General features: G+C 43.6%; 1 protein-coding gene across 11 annotated transcripts in view; it reads right to left on the minus strand.

Annotated features, from left to right (window-relative positions):
- LOC142373825 (SRC kinase signaling inhibitor 1-like) overlaps nt 1-21,526 on the minus strand; it is a 163,856-nt gene that overhangs the window by 28,414 nt on the left and 113,916 nt on the right. For all 11 annotated transcript variants that reach the window (XR_012768581.1, XM_075457252.1, XM_075457256.1 and 8 more), the window contains 5 exons: nt 16,783-16,984; nt 12,699-12,828; nt 10,988-11,159; nt 2,422-3,350; nt 906-995 (listed from right to left, as the gene is read on the minus strand). Coding sequence is in view for 10 of the 11 variants with exons in the window: in XM_075457252.1 (XP_075313367.1) it covers nt 906-995; nt 2,422-3,350; nt 10,988-11,159; nt 12,699-12,828; nt 16,783-16,984 (1,523 nt within the window). In the remaining variant the exon portion in view is untranslated. The remainder of the gene's footprint in view (nt 1-905; nt 996-2,421; nt 3,351-10,987; nt 11,160-12,698; nt 12,829-16,782; nt 16,985-21,526) is intronic.

Genomic DNA, 21,526 nt, shown 5'->3' on the forward strand with positions numbered 1-21,526 from the left:
CTACAATAACTACACAATAACTACAATAACTACACAATAACCACAATAACTACAATAACTGCAAAATAATTACAATAACTACACAATAACTACAATAACTCCAAAATAACTACAATAACTGCACAATAACTACAATAACTACACAATAACTACAATAACTACACAATAACTACAATAACTGCAAAATAATTACAATAACTACACAATAACTACACAATAACTCCAAAATAACTACAATAACTGCACAATAACTACAATAACTGCAAAATAACTACAATAACTACACAATAACTACAATAACTACACAATAACTACACAATAACCACAATAACTGTAAAATAAGTACAATAACTATACAAGATTCACCGGATTCACTTAAAGACTTTAAAGCTCCAGCGGACATTATCTATATTGTCTCCAAAGCTCAAAAGCACGAGGAAAGAAGAACTAGAAAGTGTCGATGAGCTTAAAACCAGCCGCTGAACAGTGGCTGCAGAGTGGAAAATCAAAGGCCTCAGTCACATAACATGACAACAGAAAGAAACAACGACTGGCCTTTAACATCGTGTTCAGCTGTTTTGCTTTGCTCCTGAAATGTAATTAATTTGGTCTAATTCTTCAAAAAGTTCTGCAGATGCGTGCAGCAACATTACGTCGTCCTGCCAGTAACTCCCAAGATGCATCAGTCACATAACATGACAACAAGCGGCAGAAAGAAACAACGATTCAGTGTTTGCTGCAGGTCTGATGACGACAAGTCACGTTTGGATGACTGATGGTGAGGCATTAACAGGATTTCCACAGAAAAGAAGCTGCACAGAACACTCGGTAACAGATTTAAACACAGCTTGTGCTTTCAGACTGAGCATTTTGTGTGTGTGTGTGTGTGTGTGGGGGCATCTTACGGGCTTTCTGCTTCAGGCGCTCTGCTCAGGACTCTCTGCAGCAGCCCGGTCAGGCTGGCTATCTGCTTCTCCATGGCCTCCATACGCTCCCTGGATGCACAGCAGAGAATCAGAGGAAACCGTCACCAACAGATGTTTCACACTAAGTTAAAGTTGCTGCTTTCAACTACTGCAAACACCGACGAGACGCTTTCCCACGTGTGGCCGGATCATCGCTCATGCTCGCCTGCTCCTGTCAACACATCAACCTGGAAGTCTTCTAAGTGTTAAGTTTAACAGTCGTCTTCATCAAGCAACTCATAAATTAGCACTTTAAATAAAGCTGAATAAATAAAGTCAAAAACAAGTTAAAGGGAGCGGCTGAAACAAGTGGCCGAGCTTTTTGCACCGCAGAGCAGGTCGGAAACTCACATCCAGCTTTATATAAACCGGGTCTGCTCGAGTGAAACAGCCCACAAAGAGATGCAGAATCACCAGCTCACAGAGGTGCAAACAGCTGGAAATCATCATCAACTCTCACAGTAAAAACAACGCAAACACACAAACTACAACAACTGCAAAATAACTGCAAAATAATTACAATAACTGCACAATAACTGTAAAATAACCACAATAACTGCACAATAACTGCACAATAACTACAATAACTGCAAAATAACTGCACAATAACTACAATAACTGCACAATAACTGCAAAATAACTGCACAATAACTACAATAACTGCACAATAACTACAAAATAATTTCAATAACTGCACAATAACTGCAAAATAACTACAAAATAACTGTAAAATAACTGCAAAATAACTGCAAAATAATTACAATAACTGCACAATAACTGCACAATAACTACAAAATAACTGTAAAATAACTTCAATAACTGCAAAATAACTGTAAAATAACTACAATAACTACAAAATAACTTCAATAACTGCACAATAACTGCACAATAACTACAAAATAACTTCAATAACTGCAAAATAACTAAAATAACTACAATAACTGCAAAATAACTAAAATAACTACAAAATAACTGTAAAATAACTTCAATAACTGCAAAATAACTGCACAATAACTACAATAACTGCACAATAACTGCAAAATAACTAAAATAACTGCAAAATAACTGCACAATAACTACAATAACTGCAAAATAACTAAAATAACTGCAAAATAACTGCACAATAACTACAATAACTGCACAATAACTGCAAAATAACTACAAAATAACTGCACAATAACTACAATAACTGCACAATAACTGTAAAATAACTACAATAACTGCAAAATAACTGTACAATAACTACAATAACTGGACAATAACTGTAAAATAACTACAATAACTTCGAAATAACTGTAAAATAACATTTGTCCAAAGATTCTCATCCTCAGTGGCTTTATTTTTGTTATATCCCCCTATCCCTTTAATCTAACTCTCCTGAGCGGATTATTCTTCCTTTCATGACCCGAACACACAGTCAGCAGCAGTAAGCGCAGCATGAGGCGGGCCGTCCCACCTGGTCTCCGTCTCATTTCCCATCAGAGGTGAGCCGAAGCCTCCGGCGCCGCCCGGTTCGCCTCCGGCCATCAGGCAGAGCTGCTCGGCTGTGAGACCCAGCCCCGGCCCCTGGCCCCGGGCTTTGGGACTGTCTCCGAACACGGAGGAGGTGACGGAGTCCCTCCTCAGACTCTGCCTCCCAGGAGAGCCCCGGCCGGGCATGGTGCCCCCGTAGGAGTCCCTCATGTCGGGGATCTTCTGCGGGGACGAGGGCTGTGGCACCCGCAGCCCCATGGCCAACATGGAGGCCGTGTAGGCGTCGTTATAGAGCGCTCCTCCCGCCCTGTAGAGGGCGCCGCTCTCCATGAGCTCTCCTTGCAAAGCAGCAGCAGAATAGGAGGTGAGCGTGCGGACGGATGCGGGCCCTCCTCCCCCGCCTCCCCCGCGGCGGTACAGGGAGCCGTACGGGTCGGCCCGGGCGGGAAGAGGAGAGTGCGGACCTGCCAGGCTCAGCCGACCCGAGTCCGGGCCAAGAGCGTACGGGTCGGCGTAGATCCCGCCGCCCAGGCGGTCGTCCGCCCGCAGCAGCACCATGCTTCTGGGTCCCCCCATTTCGTCGTCGGGCTTCACGTCCCGGCGCTCCAGGATGGCGCTGGAGGAGGTGGAGTAGGCCTGCTGGGTGTGGTGGGGCTGGTGGAGCTGCTGCTGCTGGTGGGGGGAGGAGTGGTGGGACTGGGAGTGCGGGTGGGGGTGAGGGTGAGGCAGGGAGTGGGTGTGGTGGGCCGGCCCCGCGTAGGACGAGGGCCGGCCGGCGCTGTATAGCAGGCGGGCGCGGGACGGCGAGCCCTGCGGCGGCGAGGCGGAGGAGGACGAGTGCTGCGAGGACATGGGAGGGTTGCTCAGGCGGCGGTTAGACGGAGAGTCCTGCGGCGCGTACACCATCTCCCTCTGAAACACGAGAGAAAGAGCAGATACAAAGACGGGACGGTTTAAATCAGAAGTGAAAGACTGTTGCTCAGATATGGTGAAAAATGACCAAATAAATAGTTTTTACAGCTTTGTTCAACGAGTTTAAATATAATTAGATTGAATTAAAGTTGTTGTAGCTTTAACCCAAGAGGAGAAACCTTTGGAACGCTCCCTGTTGGACTCCTCTGAGCAGCGGATGTCACCAGCAGCGGATCTAGCTAGATTTACGCCCTGGGCGAACCATCACTTGCTGCCGCCCCCCCCCAAAAAAAAGACTTACCCCGCCACCAACACAACAACATATTATATTATTTGTATTATTTTATGATATATAATCTTAAATACAAAAATATACCACATGTAGCTTACAAAATGTCATGTCAATGTATATTAGAAGTTATTTAATTTTGCATATAGCTCATAACAATAAAAAAAAATCCACAGTCAGGACTTATCCAGGTTGCCTTTGGGTGAAATTAGTTGCAAGACATGATGCCTCAATTCTAATTCTAGTTCAGCAAAACTAAAAATCAAATACAGTCGTGGCTAATAGCAACATATTAGCAAGAGGCTAACAGATAGCCTATAGCCTACGTCACTCATAGAAATCTGCATCCCTTCATCTTTTGCCCGTTTCTCCTCTTCTTCTCTTTCTAAACTGGGCACCTGATGGATTCTTTGGTCTTTTACCAAATTACCCAGCTCCTACATGTAATTATGAGTTTCTAATAACTACAATTACTGTACAATAACTACAATAACTGCACAATAACTACAATAACTACAAAATAACTACAATGACTGTACAATAACCTTTGTGTGTAAAGTATTTTTTAAGATTCACTTAAAGACTTTAAAGCTCCAGCGGACATTATCTATATTATCTCCAAAGCTCAAAAGCATGAGGAGAAGAAGAACTAGAAAGTGTCGATGAGCTTAAAACCAGCCGCTGAACAGTGGCTGCAGAGTGGAAAATCAAAGGCCTCAGTTTTAACATTACGTCGTCTTGCCGGCAGTAACTCCCAAGATGCATCAGTCACATAACATGACAACAAGCGGCAGAAAGAAACGACTGGCCTTTAACATCGTGTTCAGCTTCTTCGCTTTGCTCCTGAAATGTAATTAATTTGGTCCAATTCTTCAAAACTTCTCAGCCACCAGAAGAGCCGAAGAGCTTACAGCGACTTTCAGCAGCTGCCTCGTGATTGAAAGGCAGAGACTCCAAACTGCCTCCTTAACTGTGGCTTCAGTGGCACTTGATAGCTAACTGATGGTCTAAGCACGCAGAAGTGATCTGCTGGCATCGGTCCCGAATGTCAGAGGAAGCCGACACAAAGCCGAGCAGGAGAGAAATCAGCAGAACGCGTCGGAGGCGGCCAGGCGGGAGGAACAGATCCAGCAAGCAAACACAAAGGGAGACAACGCTCTAATTGCTGGTGACGAAGAAAGCTTTTTCTCAAGAGATGATGCAAATTGAAAAGCCAATATCTCCGCATAACAACCCCGAGGTGCAGCCATCATCCTTCATCTGGTATCTTAGCAACAGCCGCGCTCCGACACCATCTTTAAGCTGCGCTGAGGACGCACAGATATTCCATCAAACCTCCCAGACGCCCCCCAGTCAGAAGACGTCTGCGGCAGCTGAACTCGGGAAAGTTTGTCAAGTGCCGCCGTTCAAAAGCGGCTTTCCTCCTTCTGAGGAAAATCTGCCGATCACTCTCAGTCAGCCATCTTCTGCCCTCCAGGTGAAGGCTCGGGCCGGCCATGCTTTTACAGTCTGCAATCAGGGAGCAATCTGGGCTGTGCCGCCAAGAGTTCAAAAAGCCTCCAAACACACACACACACACACACACACACACAATAAGAGCTGACAGCGACTCAGATGTGTTATCGGGTCCGAACGAGTCAGATTAACGATGCAAAATGTTGCAACAAGGGAACCATTCAGGCACGAGACCGACACTCGATGCTCAGCGGCTGGCAGAACGCTGGAAAACAGCGCGTTACGAGAGGCGTGAACGTCTGCTGCAAAGTTTCTGGACGCCATAAAAACCAACTTCACAGACGAGTGGGCGTCAAAGAGCTGCCGTCATGCTTCCTAACAGCAGCTGAGCTCCTGCCGTCTGGCTCTCTGCTCAGCTGCCTGTCAGCTCCTACATGTAATTATGAGTTTTTAATAACTGCAAGAACTGCACAATAACTACACAATAACTACAATAACTGCACAATAACTAAAATAACTGCACAATTACTGCACAAAACTACAATAACTGCAAAATAACTACAATTACTGCACAATAACTGCACAATAACTACACAAAACTACAATAACTGCACAATAACTACACAATAACTGCACAATAAACGCACAATAACTACACAATAAATGCAATAACTGCACAATAACAAACACACACACTTATTCAGCTCGACAATAAGAGCAGCAGATGTGCCTCACACATAAAACTCAGGGTAAGCCAGCCGCTTCGATCAGGCGGTGAAACGCTCCGAAGGTTTAAGGGCCGAGCCGAAGACTGCGGCAGACCCCCGTGGGAACGGCAGACCCCCAAAACACGAGCGGGCGGCTGCAAATCACGTAAAGCAGCAGATAGAGACGGAGTCACGTGTGAACAAAGGAGCCGAGGGAAACGCCACATGTGTAAGACAAGAAGGAAACTCTTTAACATGAGGTTTCATGTAATCGATCGAGCTTAGAGTTGATTTCATGCTGGAAAAACAACAAAACTGAACGCTTAGGTTTATTATTTAATCTAGCTCAAAGCACGTTTACATTCAGGTTCGATGCACTGACCGACATCCTCAGCTAAACCCTAATCTGTGAATGTTCCTCTGCTTCCTGCGGTTAAAATAATCCCAATAAAGACCTTTTGAAACACAGTCCTGCTCCTTACATACAACATTTAAACGCTTTAAAGACCACGACAGCGTGTTCTTATTCTACATCCTCCACATTTACAAATCATGTCATCACAGAAAGGATCCGATTCCCAGAGCCTGAGACGGGAAAAATACGGCTTATAACTAGGGCTGGGCAACGATTAACATGTTTAATCTAATTAATCACATGATTTCCCTGATTAATCACGATTAATCACATTTGTACGCAAAATCCAAAAATGAATCCAAAAGTAGTGTATAGTTTTTAGCATTTAGCTTTATTTTAAATGTGCTGCCATATGAATGAAAGTGCCATAACATTTGTTGTGCAAACACACTTTTAACATCAGCATCTTTCTGTAGTTTTTATGTAGAAGCCTCGCTCCACTGTCTGTTTCCTTGAATGACTTGCTGCTATCAGTTGTGTGTTTTGCCTTTAAGTGATATTTTAGACTGGAACTACTACGCTGAGAAGACAATTCAACTTGGCTGTAAATGCAGGAGTTTTTTTTAACATTTATTTTGAAATACGTGCTTTTATGTTGAAACAAGTAAAACAGGAAGTAGCGCCGGTTAGCTCTATGAGCTTCACATCTGTAGCGGTGATGTTAGCTGCTGGTCTATCTTTATTTTATAACTCCATGCTTCGTGGTGTTTGCTGTAACTGTGTGAATGTGATGCATTCAGCAGACTTTTACAATAATAAAACCTGCGTTAATGTGCGATAAAATATTTACGAGTTAATGCGATAATAACGAGTTAACTCGCCTGGCCCTAAATTAAAAGTGATCTCACCGGATGTATCAGGATACGTTAAGGTAGAGAAGCTAAGATGCTCATGGTTGATCGCTTTATCACGGCGTTTTCTCTCGTCTATTCTCATTTCGTCTTTAATTTAATGGGAGCCATGCTAAACTAAAACTTAAACTCTTTCTACATCGATCAAAAGCCCACAAACAGCTGCCCACATCTGGCTTCTGAGTGCGGTGGGAAAGTGTTTAACGTGCATCAGAAACGTAGAAGCTGTGTGTGTTGGTCAGCATCGCTGGCATGTGCAAACGTCTCGCTCAGCAACACCTGGATGAGTTTCAGCTGTCAGTGAGACGGCTGGCAGCTCAGTCTCAGTGCAGATGTTCTCAGGCCAATCACAAACAACCAACTGGACGAATCATCCCAGAAAGTCCAGGATGGTGCCACAGCAGTCGTGTCCAGATAAACTTCATCAATTCATCACATTAAGTTATGTTAGGACTAGCCCACATTTGTGCTGTGTGGACATTTCAATTCATTTTGTAACTGTAAACTTTAAAAAATGCCTCTTTTTGTCTCAGTTGACATAAATGTCAGCTGCTGGACTGACTGACACAGACTGATGTGCATTGTTTATGGGAACGACATTCATTCTAGAAGTGTATGATTCAACTTGTTTGTTTTTTTAAAGGAGGAAGAAAATTGCAATTACTGATTTTATCGAATCACAATTATCAAGAATCGTGATACAATTAAATCGTGACCAAAGCATATCGCCCCAGCCCTAATTTATATAGCGCCAAATGTTACAAATGTCATCTCAAGGCACTTAAATAATAAAGTCCAATTCAAGCCAATTCAATTCATTGTAATCATTATTTATAAAATAATCCAATTCATTCATGTAGAGCCAATTCAGAAACAGTTTCCCAGCTAAGGAAACCAACAGATTGCACCGAAACTTGTCTTCAGTCCAATCTCCCGTCCTGAGCGGGCCTGAGGCGACTGTGGAGAGGAACGACTCCCTTCAGGACCAGGGTTGGGAAACACTGCTCTACTCACTGCACTGGCTCCCCGTCCCGTTCCGGATCAACTCTAAAGTGCTGCTGCTCACCCACAAATGCCTCAATGAACACACAATCCTCCACCTGCACCCTCAGAGCTGCACGCAGCCTCCAGGCACCGAGCTCCCTGCAGCTGAGGACTCTTTTAAAGCATTTTTATTAAAAAAGGCCTTTTTTCCCACAATAGGATTCGGTACACTCATTCATCATGCCCAGACGCACAAAAAAGTCTCATGCCGCCATGGTCCCACGTCCACAGGAAGGCGGCCATTTTGGATGGAAAGTGCGTTTTCGTTAGCCTGGGTGCCAGCCGAACTTAGCCCCGCCCATAAAAGTTTTGGTCAGGAAGTTCGGTCTGGCTCTGCTCAGTTAGGAAATCATTATGCCCGACCAAGAATTGGTCGGACCAATCAGATTGCCAGGGCGGGCTTTATACGATGATGGACAGATGATCAACAGGGATATTATCGACTACGTCACTAAAGAGCTGAACACGGCCACAGCCATTATAACGAACAGCCTTGCCACTCTCTATTAAGCCCCATTGTACCGGCTTTTTGGCTGCAGTTCCACCAGAATTCCACTGGGAGCGTCGGTGGAGACCAGAATGAATGGGGCCCTATGGAGCTAGATGCTACAAATGGTCAGTTTCACCTAAGTCTCCTCAAGAGCGCTCAGATTTGAATGTAGTTTCTGAGAGCTCAACATGGGTTTCAAGTAAAAAATCTACTGAACGAGTACATATATCGCTTTGATTTCTTACTGGTTGGCTTCTTGTTGTCCACAACGCGCTAGCATTGTGCTAATGACAGCTGGTCGACCCGCTATGTATGACGTCATATACACTTCAAATCCTTTTTTTAAGCAAATGAGTGGCTCTAAAAATCTAAAACTCAGCCATGGGTATTTTCTAAACACCCTTTTTCGAAAACAACATTCGAATTACTAGAGAAAAAATTATATCTTGAGATAAGGGCACGAAAGGGCGTATAGCTCCATAGGACTCCATTCATTCTGGTCTCCAAAATTGGGCGCCCCACGTGGAAAGAGGGTGGAACTGCAACCAAAATCGCCTCGTTGGAAACCGGAAATGCACCGTGAGTGGCGTATCTGTCCTATTATAGAATCTGTGACACGGCTGCCGCTGGAGAGCTAGGGCGGGTAGATTCTGCCATCGAGTCTGTTCTACAGGATCTCCACATTGCATTCATTTTGAAAGACGAACAGAGGAACGCGATAAAGGCTTTTATCGATAGAAAAGATGTTTTTGCCGTCGTTCCTACAACAAGTGTGTGTCGCTTAATCTACGTCACATACTACGTTGCTCTGATTGGTTGTAGGTCTATCCAATTGAGCGAAGAGGCATTTTTTCTCCTGGTTCGGTTGAAACACGCCCCATACCCAAATCTCTATTGAGCGGTATCAGACTCACATTCTGACTAGAATCGTGAGTATGACGTAGTCAGGCTACGTTTTCGTGCCATTTTTGACCAATTCCACGCCTTGCATAAGATCGAACTCATCCTACAGATTTAATGCTACAGACTTCAAACTTGACCAGGTTACTCTTAAGACATGGGGGGAAAAATTCATGGAGAAACTTGTTCAAACCTCAAAGGGCGTGGCTGTTTGATGACTCGCCATCACTCGCCACAAAAAATGAAGTCTCTTATAACTCCCACATACATTATCCAATCTGTCCCAAACTTCATACGGTGAATGCTGGACCCAGCCTGAACGCGTACATATTATCACAGTGACATCCACCTATAGCGCCACCTGCTGGTGTTTGGAAACGTCTTTTTTTTTCCACACCTCGCATTTGATCAAACTCCTCCTACAGATTTAATGCTACAAGCTTCAAACTTGGCCAGGATACTCATGGAGAAATTTTTCCAAACGCTGTGGGCGTGGCCAGGCGGGGAAAATCGTGTGATGGCGTTAGTGATTTGAAAGCCTTATCATCATTGCAAAGTCATGAAACTTGGCACACACATCCACCCTGTCGACCTCGTACGTATGTAAAGAGTATCGTGTGTGGGTGGGGCAAAATGGCTCAGTGGCGCCCCCTAGAAATTTTCAAAAACCCCTCCGCATTGGGGTTATTGTGTGCTCGTACGTACGCAGAGGGTATCGTGCGTGTGGGCGGGCAGAGCTGCGCGACTACGACGTCCAGCGCATGCCCAACGTGCGCACATCTCAGTCCCGCATACAGCTGCTTGCAGCTTTCTAGTTATTATTATTATTATTATTATTATTATTATTATTATGCCCATTTTAGTTGGAGTTAAAACAGCAAAAGCAAATGAAACGAACAGGGAGCTGAAATCAGAGGCCTCTCCTGTAAAAGTTTCTTTGATGAAGTGATGTTAATCCTCCACTTTTAAGCTTCGTCTCTGAAGCAGAAAAAAAAACCTCCTGCTGGAGGATCCCAGTCTGAAAACACAGATGGATAACGAGCAGAAGCCTTTAAAGTTGAGCTCAGAATCAGCTGTAAAACACACGGAGGACAGTGGAAGGAGGCTGAAACAGGTGAGCAGCGTCCCCGAGCCGTTGCTTCCATCTCTGCGAGCATGTGATGAGTCACAGCCAGACATTTCCAACACTTCCTAAGTAAAAAGCCCTGTTTTCAGAGCCCTCTGTGACCTGCAGCTCAGATAAACCGGAGCACCAGTCTGCCTCCTCACGACACCGTTTCCCACTTCACTTCACACGTCTGTCGGCGGCGAATATGTGAACGCCTGGCGCTGATCCAGGAGCAGCGGTGTCGGGATGAGGTCACGTGACTCAGAGGGAATAAGTGCAGCTGAAGCTTGGTTATGTAAAGACAAACACTGATGATGGGACAGCAGTTTCCTGTGAAAGCAGTGACACCTCGGGGGGAGGATGAGGGGGTTTACTTACCCGGAGGTCTCCGTTGGCCAGGTGGGGGTTGTGGTGGCCGGGGTAGGTGCCGTAGACGGGCTCTTTGCAGTAAATCTTAATCACGCAGCGGTCCTGAACGTCCCGCGGGTCCTCCAGCTCATAGAAGACGTTACGGGTCTCATCTTTAATCAGCAGCGCCGTGCTGGGAGACCTGCGCATCAATAGTCATCAGCAGGAGAACAATGAAACATTTCACTGATAAACAGTCCACGCAAAGACGCTTTCAGCACCGATTACCTGCTAATAAGCTGCGATGTACATTCACTTATAGAACTGGAGGGTCTTTAACTGCATGTGGAGCCATAATGAGACAATCAGGCCGATACCGAACGCATCAGAAATGCAATAATCAGAGCGCACGGAGCTGAAAGAGTGCTGGTGGAAATGTGCCGTCGTTGGGCAGTTTCAGAGGCGACTTCACTGAAAATCTGGAACTAACATCATGATTCTAAAATGGGAAGATTATAATCAAGGAATTCATGTTTCATGGCGACACTTTGAGCTGCTTCTAACAGAGACTCTTACTCTCAGGCTGTGTTCGAAACCGCATACTACATCCTACATACTGCATACTGATCGATCAGACAGTATGCAGAGCGTTTACCCACAATGCATTTCGCTCCTGCCCGAGCCGAAATCAGCCGGCCTGAAGCTGATTTCTCTTAAGCTCTAAACTCTGTAAACTTTAGCAACATTTGAAACATTTTCAGGAGAGAAAGTAGTCGTTTAGATCCCCAACGTGTTGAAAACCTGACAAAATACCGGCTATTTACCGTTTTGTTCCCACGAATTCGGCGCTACTAAAGCTAGCCGCAGTGAGCAACGCACTTCCTGTTATTTTCACAAAATAAAATACCCGTTGCCTTTTATCATAGGGAAAGCCATTACCATACAATTGGTGCTTTTGTTTTTTGAAAACAGGAAGTGAACCTACCCTCGTTGTAGCTAGCTTGAAACTGCCGTTTTGACAGGAAATGACGATCGGCGACGTCACGTTACGTTGCATCTTGGGTAGTTTGAGTATGAGTAGTAACCTTACGATGCATACACTGGAAAAAATCTAAATCGTATATTTGTCTCATTGAGTATCTCATTACACTTAATATAAGACACAATTGCCGAACAAGTACTATTTCAGCCAGATATTGGGTCTTGTTTTAATACAATACATCTTGTTGAAGTCTTGAAAACATCTTGTTTTGAGTCATTTCACATGAAACAAGCTTTTTTTTTTCATTTGAAGAAGTTTTTAAGCTAATTTCAAGATCACTTTTATCTCAAAAGTCCTAAATATCACATTTTATTTCAAGAAATCTTGAAAAGCCGATTTTCACTAGTTCCATTGGCATGTATTTGTTTTGTTTTTTTCACTTATTTTTGGAGGGGCATTTTTTCCAGTGTACCCAACATTTCGGCGAATCTAGTATGCATCCGAGAACTTCTCGCTTACTAACTCAAAAAGTTAGTATGAGTAGTAGGAGAAGTATGCGGTTTCGAACACAGCCAATGACTATTCCTCTGTGTGTCTCTGGATGTTGCAGCTACGACTCGAATCGTCCCACTTTGAGATCAACTTCTAAAGTCTGCGTGAAACCGAGCGTAAACACAACCCTGCAGAGGTTAAAGTGACACGAAAACAGGTCGATATGCATCTGAAGGTGTGACTAACTCCTGCGGGCTGTAATCCTACCTGAGCATGGCCATGGTGAGCCTCTGGGGGAACATGTGCACGATCAGGGCCCTCAGGGTATCCAGGCTGGTCAGCTCGTGGGTCAGGTGCACCCGGCGAGTTTCCTCCCCAAGCTGGAGGAACAAGATCCCTGCATTTATGGATGGGGAGGAGCAATGAGGGAGATCCACAGCGGTCGGAGGGGAGTGATGAAGATGGTGGCAGTGATGGAGGTAGAGTGGAGGGGACACATTTTACCTCAGGAGCTAAACTGTCTCTAGTTGTAAATCTGGAGTTCTGCTTACAGTCAAAATCTCTGTTGTATTGTTATATGTGGGCAGAGGGGGAGAGTGTAAATGTTTCCTGTCAGTCAAAAAGATAATGATGAACATCTGCAATCAGACCAGCAATTTATGATGATTTGAGTTTGATGGCATGAAGCCGCTCTGGGACCTTTACGTCCTTTCAGCTGCAGCACAAAGACCCCGGCGTAAGGAACGGGGCAAAAGAACTGACAACAGACATCAGGGCTGTTTAAATGTGGCATTCAGTGGGAGTCCAAGTAGAAAATTACTGGGCAGATCAGCTGGGTCTAAGCTTAAACTGAGTTTTATTCTACAGATTGAACTTAAAGACAATCAGCTGAAAAGGAAACATGAAATAAATGTTAAACGGTGCACAAAAGGCCGTAATTATGCACTTATCACACACGAAATGTACGTTCTACCACTCAAACTTTTACAAAACAGAGCTACATAGCCTGATCCATTGACTGGTCTCTGCAGGATTCACAAACTTTAAAAAAAAAAGGAAACAAATGTGTAAATATCGTACTTTTTCCCTGAGTATTTAACTGAACTCATACATGTTCACAGACCAATCAGAGCTCTGAGGACTGGATGTGCCTAAATGCAGGCTAAAAACGAAAGGCCATCGAGCTTTTGCAGTGGTCGCCCCTAAACTTTGGAATGGGTTACCATGGTTACCGCTGCATAACCGTTCATCAGAAACTCTGGACATTTTTAAAACATCTCTTAAAACCACCTTTTCTCCCAGGCTTTCAGACCTGAGTGAAATTAATGTTGTCTGTGTGAGTAAATTGTTTTAATCTCTTGCTGAATTTCTTTGTTAAATGTATCTGTTGAATTTTAATGTTATTTATTTATGTAAAGCACTTTGGTCAACCCAGGTTGTTATAAGGTGCTAAATAAATAAACGTGACCTTGACCTTTTTCCAAAGATACGTAACCCTGTGAAAAGTGTTCAACCCCTGTGGCATTTATCCCCCATTTTCTTACTGTAAAAACCTGGATTTTTCTAGGCTTTGTAAAACACGAACATACAACAATCCCCACAGCATGATGCTGCCACCACCGTGCTTCAGTGTGGGGGGGTGACGCTCTCAGTGTTATCAGAGGGTTTGTGCCGCAGTCTGCGTTTTTCCTTGATGGATACACAAAGATTCTGAGCATGCTCAGTGCGCCGATTCTCAGGACGGACGTCTGTGGATAGCTGTGAGGTGAAAGGTCAAGCAAAGCGAGCCGACATTACGGCGGCAGCGTGGTGCTCGTCACGCACAGCCAGAGTGGGCGCGGGCGAAGTTGGCCGAGACATTTGCCCTTTGAAAGTGTAAAAATCTCAGTTCTGACATGTGGACGAGAGGCAGAGTTGCTGTTTATTTTAGGGCCGGGCGAGTTAACTCGTTATTATTGCGTTAACTTGCTAATTATTTAACGCTGATAAATATTTTATGGCGCATTAACGCAGGTTTTATTATTGTAAAAGTCTGTTGAATGCATCACATTCACACAGTTACAGCAAACACCACGAAGCATGGAGGAATAAAATAAAGATAAACTAGCAGCTAACATCACCGCTACAGGTGTGAAGGTCTTTACAGCCGTCTGCTGCGGAACAGGAAAAGAAAGTAATCGGCGGATCCACCAAACATGGAGAAGGGTACGGAACTTTTACTCGGCCATTTTCATGTTAAAGTTCTTCCAGACGGCGGAATCGACAGAACCAAAGTCATCTGTAAACACTGCCAAGTTGAATTGTCTTCTCAGCGTAGTAGTTCCAGTCTAAAATATCACTTAAAGGCAAAACACACAACTGATAGCAGCAAGTCATTCAAGGAAACAGACAGTGGAGCGAGGCTTCTACATAAAAACTACAGAAAGATGCTGATGTTAAAAGTGTGTTTGCACAACAAATGTTATGGCACTTTCATTCATATGGCAGCACATTTAAAATAAAGCTAAATGCTAAAAGCTATACACTACTTTTGGATTCATTTTTGGATTCTGCGTACAAATGTGATTAATCGTGATTAATCAGGGAAATCATGTGATTAATTAGATTAAACATTTTTTAATAGTTGCCCAGCCCTAGTTTTTCCTCCATCGGGGTCTCTGATCCACACCCTTCTGGCCTCGTCTGTCCTTCCTCGACAGATTTGTTGCACCGCCGTATTCCTTCATTTTCTAACATTTTATTGCTGCTCTGTGGCACATTCGGGGCTCTTGACATCATCTAAACACCCGGCCCTAATCCGTACTTCTGCAGAACTTTGCTCAGACAGCTGCTTGGTCTTCTTCGTGCTGCTAGCTTGATGGCGCTGCAGACGTTTCACAACAGGTGTGCGTGTGATGAGATCACCATGATGAGGCACTTAGACTGCACACAGCTGGACTTAACTGACCTAATTATGTTCATTCTGGGGTAACTGGCAGCATCGGATCAGAATTTGGGGCTTCAAAGCAAAAGGAGATGAATACACCTGTGCAGACCATCTTCATTTCACTTCTATTTGTTACTCTGTGTACGTCCCTTACATAAAACCCCCCAAAAGATGCATTTAAATTACTCATAGCATTGCAGCTAAACAGAAAAAAAAACACTCTTTTTGCTACACTCTTGACTCATTAGCTGATGTAGGAGCACCTGCAGGAGTTTCCTGTAGGTCAAAAACACCTGAGCATTCAAAAGGGAAGATAAAAGTAGACTGATAGCGGATAAAGAGCACTTAAATGTAGTGGCATTAAGCCTGGAGTGATAAATCCCAAAACATTATTATTGTCCTAGCTTTAGCTAGAAGCTACAACTCCGATGGGATTAGTTCTGGTTGATTTTACAGCAGTTAGCATAGTAAATATATGCACGACTGCTTTAGCATCATGGCTCCCATGATGGTCCTGAGACGATTACAAAGACACCCTGGTTGCAGTTTGTCCCACTGTTTCTGCGGCCTGCGAACGCATCGCCCTCCTCCTCGTATGCTAAAAGGAAGGAGATGATTTAGCTTCCTGCCAAAGCCATTAATCAGAGATGACGCGGGGCTTGACAGGATCATTAGGATGCATTTGACAGCTCTGTTTGTGCTCACCACTCCTATAGGCAGCGCTGGACCGGCTTTAATAGATTAACACCTGATGCCTTACATCAACTCAGAAGTGAATCCCTGCAGGGGAAGCTAAGCTGCTCTGTTTACTGCTGCCCATCAAATGTTTGCATTCGGTCCAGAGTGTGTGAGACGAGACCCTGATGCAGAGGTGGGACCAAGTCACGCATGTGCAAGTCTCAAGTAAGTCCCAAGTCTTAGCTTTCAAGTCTCAAGTAAGTCCCAAGTCTTAGCTTCCAAGTCTCAAGTCCCAAGTCTGATCATAACTACCAAGTTTTCAATTATTTTCAAAAAATTGAACCCTTTAGATGCCAATTTGAACTTTTCAGCCCAAATTTTAAGTTATTGTGTTTTGTTGTTTGTTTGTTTTTTACAGAAATTGGCGTTTACATCATATAAACCAGTATTTAAAGGGTTAAATTTTTGAAAATAATTGAAAACTTGGTAGTTATGATCAGAACTGAAGAGGAATAAAAGATCTACGGAAAAAAAAAGCAGAAAAAAATATTAACATATGATGTTTTTAGGTCGTTTTAAAAGGGGACAAAAATGTCCCTTTTCAGAAATGAAGGAGTTTTTTAAATCAGGTATGAGAGTTAAAAGAAAAACTGTGTTTGAGGAGCTTCGGAGCAGATTTCTACTGGAGCTGCCTGATGCAACCCTAACAGAATCAGGGGGGGGGGTTCTGAAGGACGGGGGTCTGACCTGGCGCCCGCAGCTTGGCTTGACTGGACGAGCGGGCGAGCGGCAGACTCTGGCGGAGCCGGTTCATCCGGTTGAAGCCGACGGGGACGTCCGGTTCGGACATGGTCTCCAGATGTTCAGCGGAGGCGAAGGAAACCCGGTTGGCCTGGTCGGCGAGCCCCGGCTGCGTCGGGCTGAGCCGCGTCACACGTGGCGTGCGAGTCTGAGAGAAAGAACAAGTGCAGAGATGAAGCCGAGACACACAGAACATCACAGCCGAGGAACGGACGACCAGAGCGAAGCAAACGGTTCAGCTCGGACCAAACAACCTTCACATCTTCACCTCCCAACAAACCGAGTCGGCTCAACGTTACAGTCAAACCGCACCATCAGAATCATCTGGTGTGGAACTTATAAAGTTTCTAAAGTGTTCTAGATAGTTGCTCAAAAAATTATTAATATTTACAATGATTGTATATTAACAACAACAATAATAATACCAATTCCAATAAAAATACTATTACTAACTAATAATAATAATAAATGACTAAATAAATAAAATAAATAAATCAAATTTAGCATGATTGATGTGATTATTTAATAAATCTACTGTAGGAATGTAAATACAAGACTTGTGATGAAGATAGCCTTGTTTAATCTCAACCAGAATACATGTAAAAACTAACGTAAAGTTTCTAAAGTGTTCTAAGTTCTTCTTGGCTTTGATTCTGTAAGTCATTAGAATACATTCCCCCGTCTTATAGGGCTGTAGTGATACACTAATCTCACGATACGATACACGATATTCAGCCAACGATTCGATACACTTACATCATTTTCTGGGGGAAAAAAAAGGTACAGTGTGATTTGACCTTTGAACCAGAAGGACAACACCGCCAGACAAACAGAAACAAACGAACATGTCACAAACGTGAGAGCTGTGCACTTTATAACATTTTTATGAACTAATTTATCACTGTTTTGTATAATGTGACCCCCCTGGCATTGTATTGTATTACCTTAATGTTCTGTTTTTTCATTGATCGTAACGTCTGACTTTTCAATAAAGTTTGCTTTAAAAAAAAAAAAAAAAAAAAAAAAAAAATACTAAAAAAATAAATAAATAAATAAAACTTATCGAGAAACAAAATATTGATATATATATCGCAGTATCGATAAAATACGTCTGTTTTTCTGTTGCTGCGTAGTCGTGCACCAGTCAAAATTTGCGCGGAGTACGACAAACAGGATGGACCAATTGGAATCCAGACTCGGCAAAGAAGTTCGGTCCAGGCACCTGTTGCTGAAACAGCATGGTGACCACAGCAACTCCCAGATCTCAGTGACAGAGATTGGCAGAACTTTGGGGGATTTGCTGTCGTTTCATTCACTGGAAGTGGCTTTGAGTGTTGTGAAAAGCGCTAAATAAAACCGATCTATGATTATTATCATTGCATCCTGAAAGTAATAAGATGATTTCCAAGTGTGTCCACTGAAGCACACCATTTCATAACTAATGGAAAAGCTTTTTTATTTCACTTGTTTTTAAATACAGACATTTAAACGACACATTTTAGAGCTGGAATCATAAAACCGTGATATTTTTGCCTAAGGTTAGAATCTCATACCGTAGCCAGTCGAGCCACCAGGGAAGTAAACATAGCACCATGGCTTCCACACTTGATGACTTAATTGAGTAATAAACATTTAAATGAAACGCTGAAAGGAGGAGAGAACAGAAGAGAAACAATAAAAAGGTGCAGAAAGAAGCAGAGGAATGAAATGCTTCTGGGAATGAAGGTCTGAGGCGGCCTGAGCAGAAAGCTCGCCGAAGCTGCTGGGTGACGTGCAGTTTAATGAAAATGACCAGGACGAAGCCCCCGCAGCCCCCGCAGCCCCCGCAGCCCCCGCAGCCCCCGCCTGCCATGCAGATCTCTGCGATGCTTCACCTGCCCAGAACCGACCACCAGGGAGCCGGATTGTGCAGCAGTGCTGCAGCAGGTTGGCTGTAATGAATCCTCTCTGACAGACATTTTCCAGCCTAAAGAATTCAGTAATGAGCTCCCTCAGTGCTGTGTGAAGCCTCACATCTGCGGCCTGCTCCATCCTTCCATCAGCTCTGACGGTGCGGCTTCTTCTCAGCGAGCCGCGAGGACGCAGCCGTGCATGCGTGTGTGTGTAAACACGAGGAGGAAACACCCAACAGTCATGTCTCAACACATAAATAAAGATATAAGCACACTGCAGGCTCACATGTACAGTCTGCTGCACAGAAACCTCTCCCGGCGCTTTGCTCCTTCCACTCTGAGAAAGATTGTTTTTAAACGTGGAAACCTTCACATCTGAGAACAGCTCGACAGATTATATGTGCCGACTCTCGTATGTTTGGAGATTTGCGGTCTCAGAGCGGCTCGTCAGCCAGACGCGCACCTTCTGCTTTCCACCACACAAGAGTCGAGCTGCCGGAGAGAAAACAATGCGGCGGCTGGGAATCAGAAAGTTTGTGTTTAGCCAACTGTGAAGAAGGAAAAAAAGAGCAGCAAAAAGTTGGAAACTGAGGCCGTCGGAGCGTCGATGCACCGGGGGAAAAGAGGATGACGCACTCCTTACTTTACATTTTGGCTGTGTTCGAAACCGCATCCTACACACCAGAGATGGGGACTCGAGTCGCTGTGACTGTGACTCGAGTCGACTCAAGTCGCTGTTTTGATGACTTGTGACTTGACAAAAAATAAAAGACTTGGAAGTTAAAGACTCGGCACTTGACTTGAGACACGATGACTTGAATGACTTGAGTGTTATTCAGTTCATGTTTTCAGTTTGAATATAAAATTAATAATTAAAAAAATAATATCGATTACCCGGTAGGAGCGCAGGATCAACATGGCAGCGGGAGGCTTCCGTAATCACCATTTTGACAGCAAAAGACGAACAGCTCAGTGCAAGACATGCGGCATCAACATCTCAGACTGCCAGAGGACAACTTCCAACTTTGTTCGTCATTTGAAGATCCATTCTGACCAGTAAGTGCTCGTCAAATTAGCTAATATTATCCTGTTAGCCTAGTCAGTAGTTAGCTAACGTTAGCTTGATATGATACGGGGTGGACAGGTTGGACACATTGGCCAATGATGTTTACTGACAGTTACTTATATCTTTGTGTTTTCACTTTATTAAGATCAGATTCTGCAGGTAAAATTGCAACAATAAGGTGACTTGACCTTTTACAGGACTTGACTTGACCAAGAAAAAAAATACTTGGGACTTGAAAGCTAAGACTTGAGACTTGTGCACATGTGTGACTTGGTCCCATCTCTGCTACATACTTCCATACTGCATACTCATCGATCAGACAGTATGCAGAGCGTTTACCCACAATGCATTTCGCTCCTGCCCGAGCCGAAATCAGCCGGCCTGAAGCTGATTTCCCTTAAGCTCTAAACTCTGTAAACTTTAGCAACATTTGAAACATTTTCAGGCGAGAAAGTAGTCGTTTAGATCCCCAACGTGTTGAAAATCTGACAAAATACCGGCTATTTACAATTTTGTTCCCACGAATTCGGCGCTACTAAAGCTAGCCGCAGTGAGCAACGCACTTCCGGTTATTTTCACAAAATAAAATACCCGTTGCCTTTTATCATAGGGAAAGCCATTACCATACAATTGGTGCTTTTGTTTTGAAAACAGGAAGTGAACCTACCCTCGTTGTAGCTAGCTTGAAACTGCCGTTTTGACAGGAAATGACGATCGGCGACGTCACGTTACGTTGCATCTTGGGTAGTTTGAGTATGAGTAGTAACCTCATGATGCATACCCAACATTTCAGAGAATCTAGTATGCATCCGGGAAAAAAACAGTTTGAGTAGTAGGAGTAGTAGGAGAAGTATGCGGTTTGGAACACAGCCTCTCTCTTCAATTTGCTGCAGAGGTCTTTGAGTTGATGCTCAGAGAGGTTGAGCCTGGCTGCAGGTTTCATCCTCGTGTTTTACCGTCCACACAAACAGGATATAAACCTTCCCACGGCATCCTAAACGCTCTCAAAAGACACATCGTGGGCATCGAATTTAAGTGCAACGATAAGAAAGCCGAGACAAGAGTCACTGCAGCTGCTCCGTGCAGTGATTCAGTTCTTATATTTCAGGGAACACTGAATCAAAGACGAGCTTCTCCCTGTTTATGTTACGGCCCAGCAACATAAAATGCTTAAAGCAACCAGCCACACGGTCACAGGTGCAGCCGATAAAGGTTATCAACATAATGAAGAACATGCACCACCCAAACAGCCAGAGATGCAGACGTACGGATATCAAACTGATCAGATATCTAAATACAGCCCAGAAGTTCTGATGTCTAAATAAAAAGCTGCATTGATGAGAAAATCCATCACTGAGGTCGATGGAACGTGCTATGTTTTCATGGGAGAGCATCGAGAAAAAGTTGTTTGAAACTGATGCTTTAAAAACAAACCGTTTTTATAATTATTCATTTAATTGATTTGTTGACAGAGATGCTAAAGCCCTAAAAAGTTGGGTTTATGACGTCGATAACAGGTGCTATAATCTTTTAAATAATTTCATTTTAATTAATCATAACAATAATTATTATTAAATTAAACAATTTTTTTATATATATATTTTTAAAATAATGCATATTTTATTGTTTTACCAATATTAAACAAGGGAAAAAAATGGTAAAAAACCATCTGTATTGGCTGCTGGATATCAACCAAATTATTATTTTTTCGTCGGTATGGGCTCTCAGTTGG

Source organism: Odontesthes bonariensis, chromosome 23 (genome assembly GCF_027942865.1).
Source record: "Odontesthes bonariensis isolate fOdoBon6 chromosome 23, fOdoBon6.hap1, whole genome shotgun sequence".
Lineage (NCBI taxonomy): Eukaryota > Metazoa > Chordata > Actinopteri > Atheriniformes > Atherinopsidae > Odontesthes > Odontesthes bonariensis.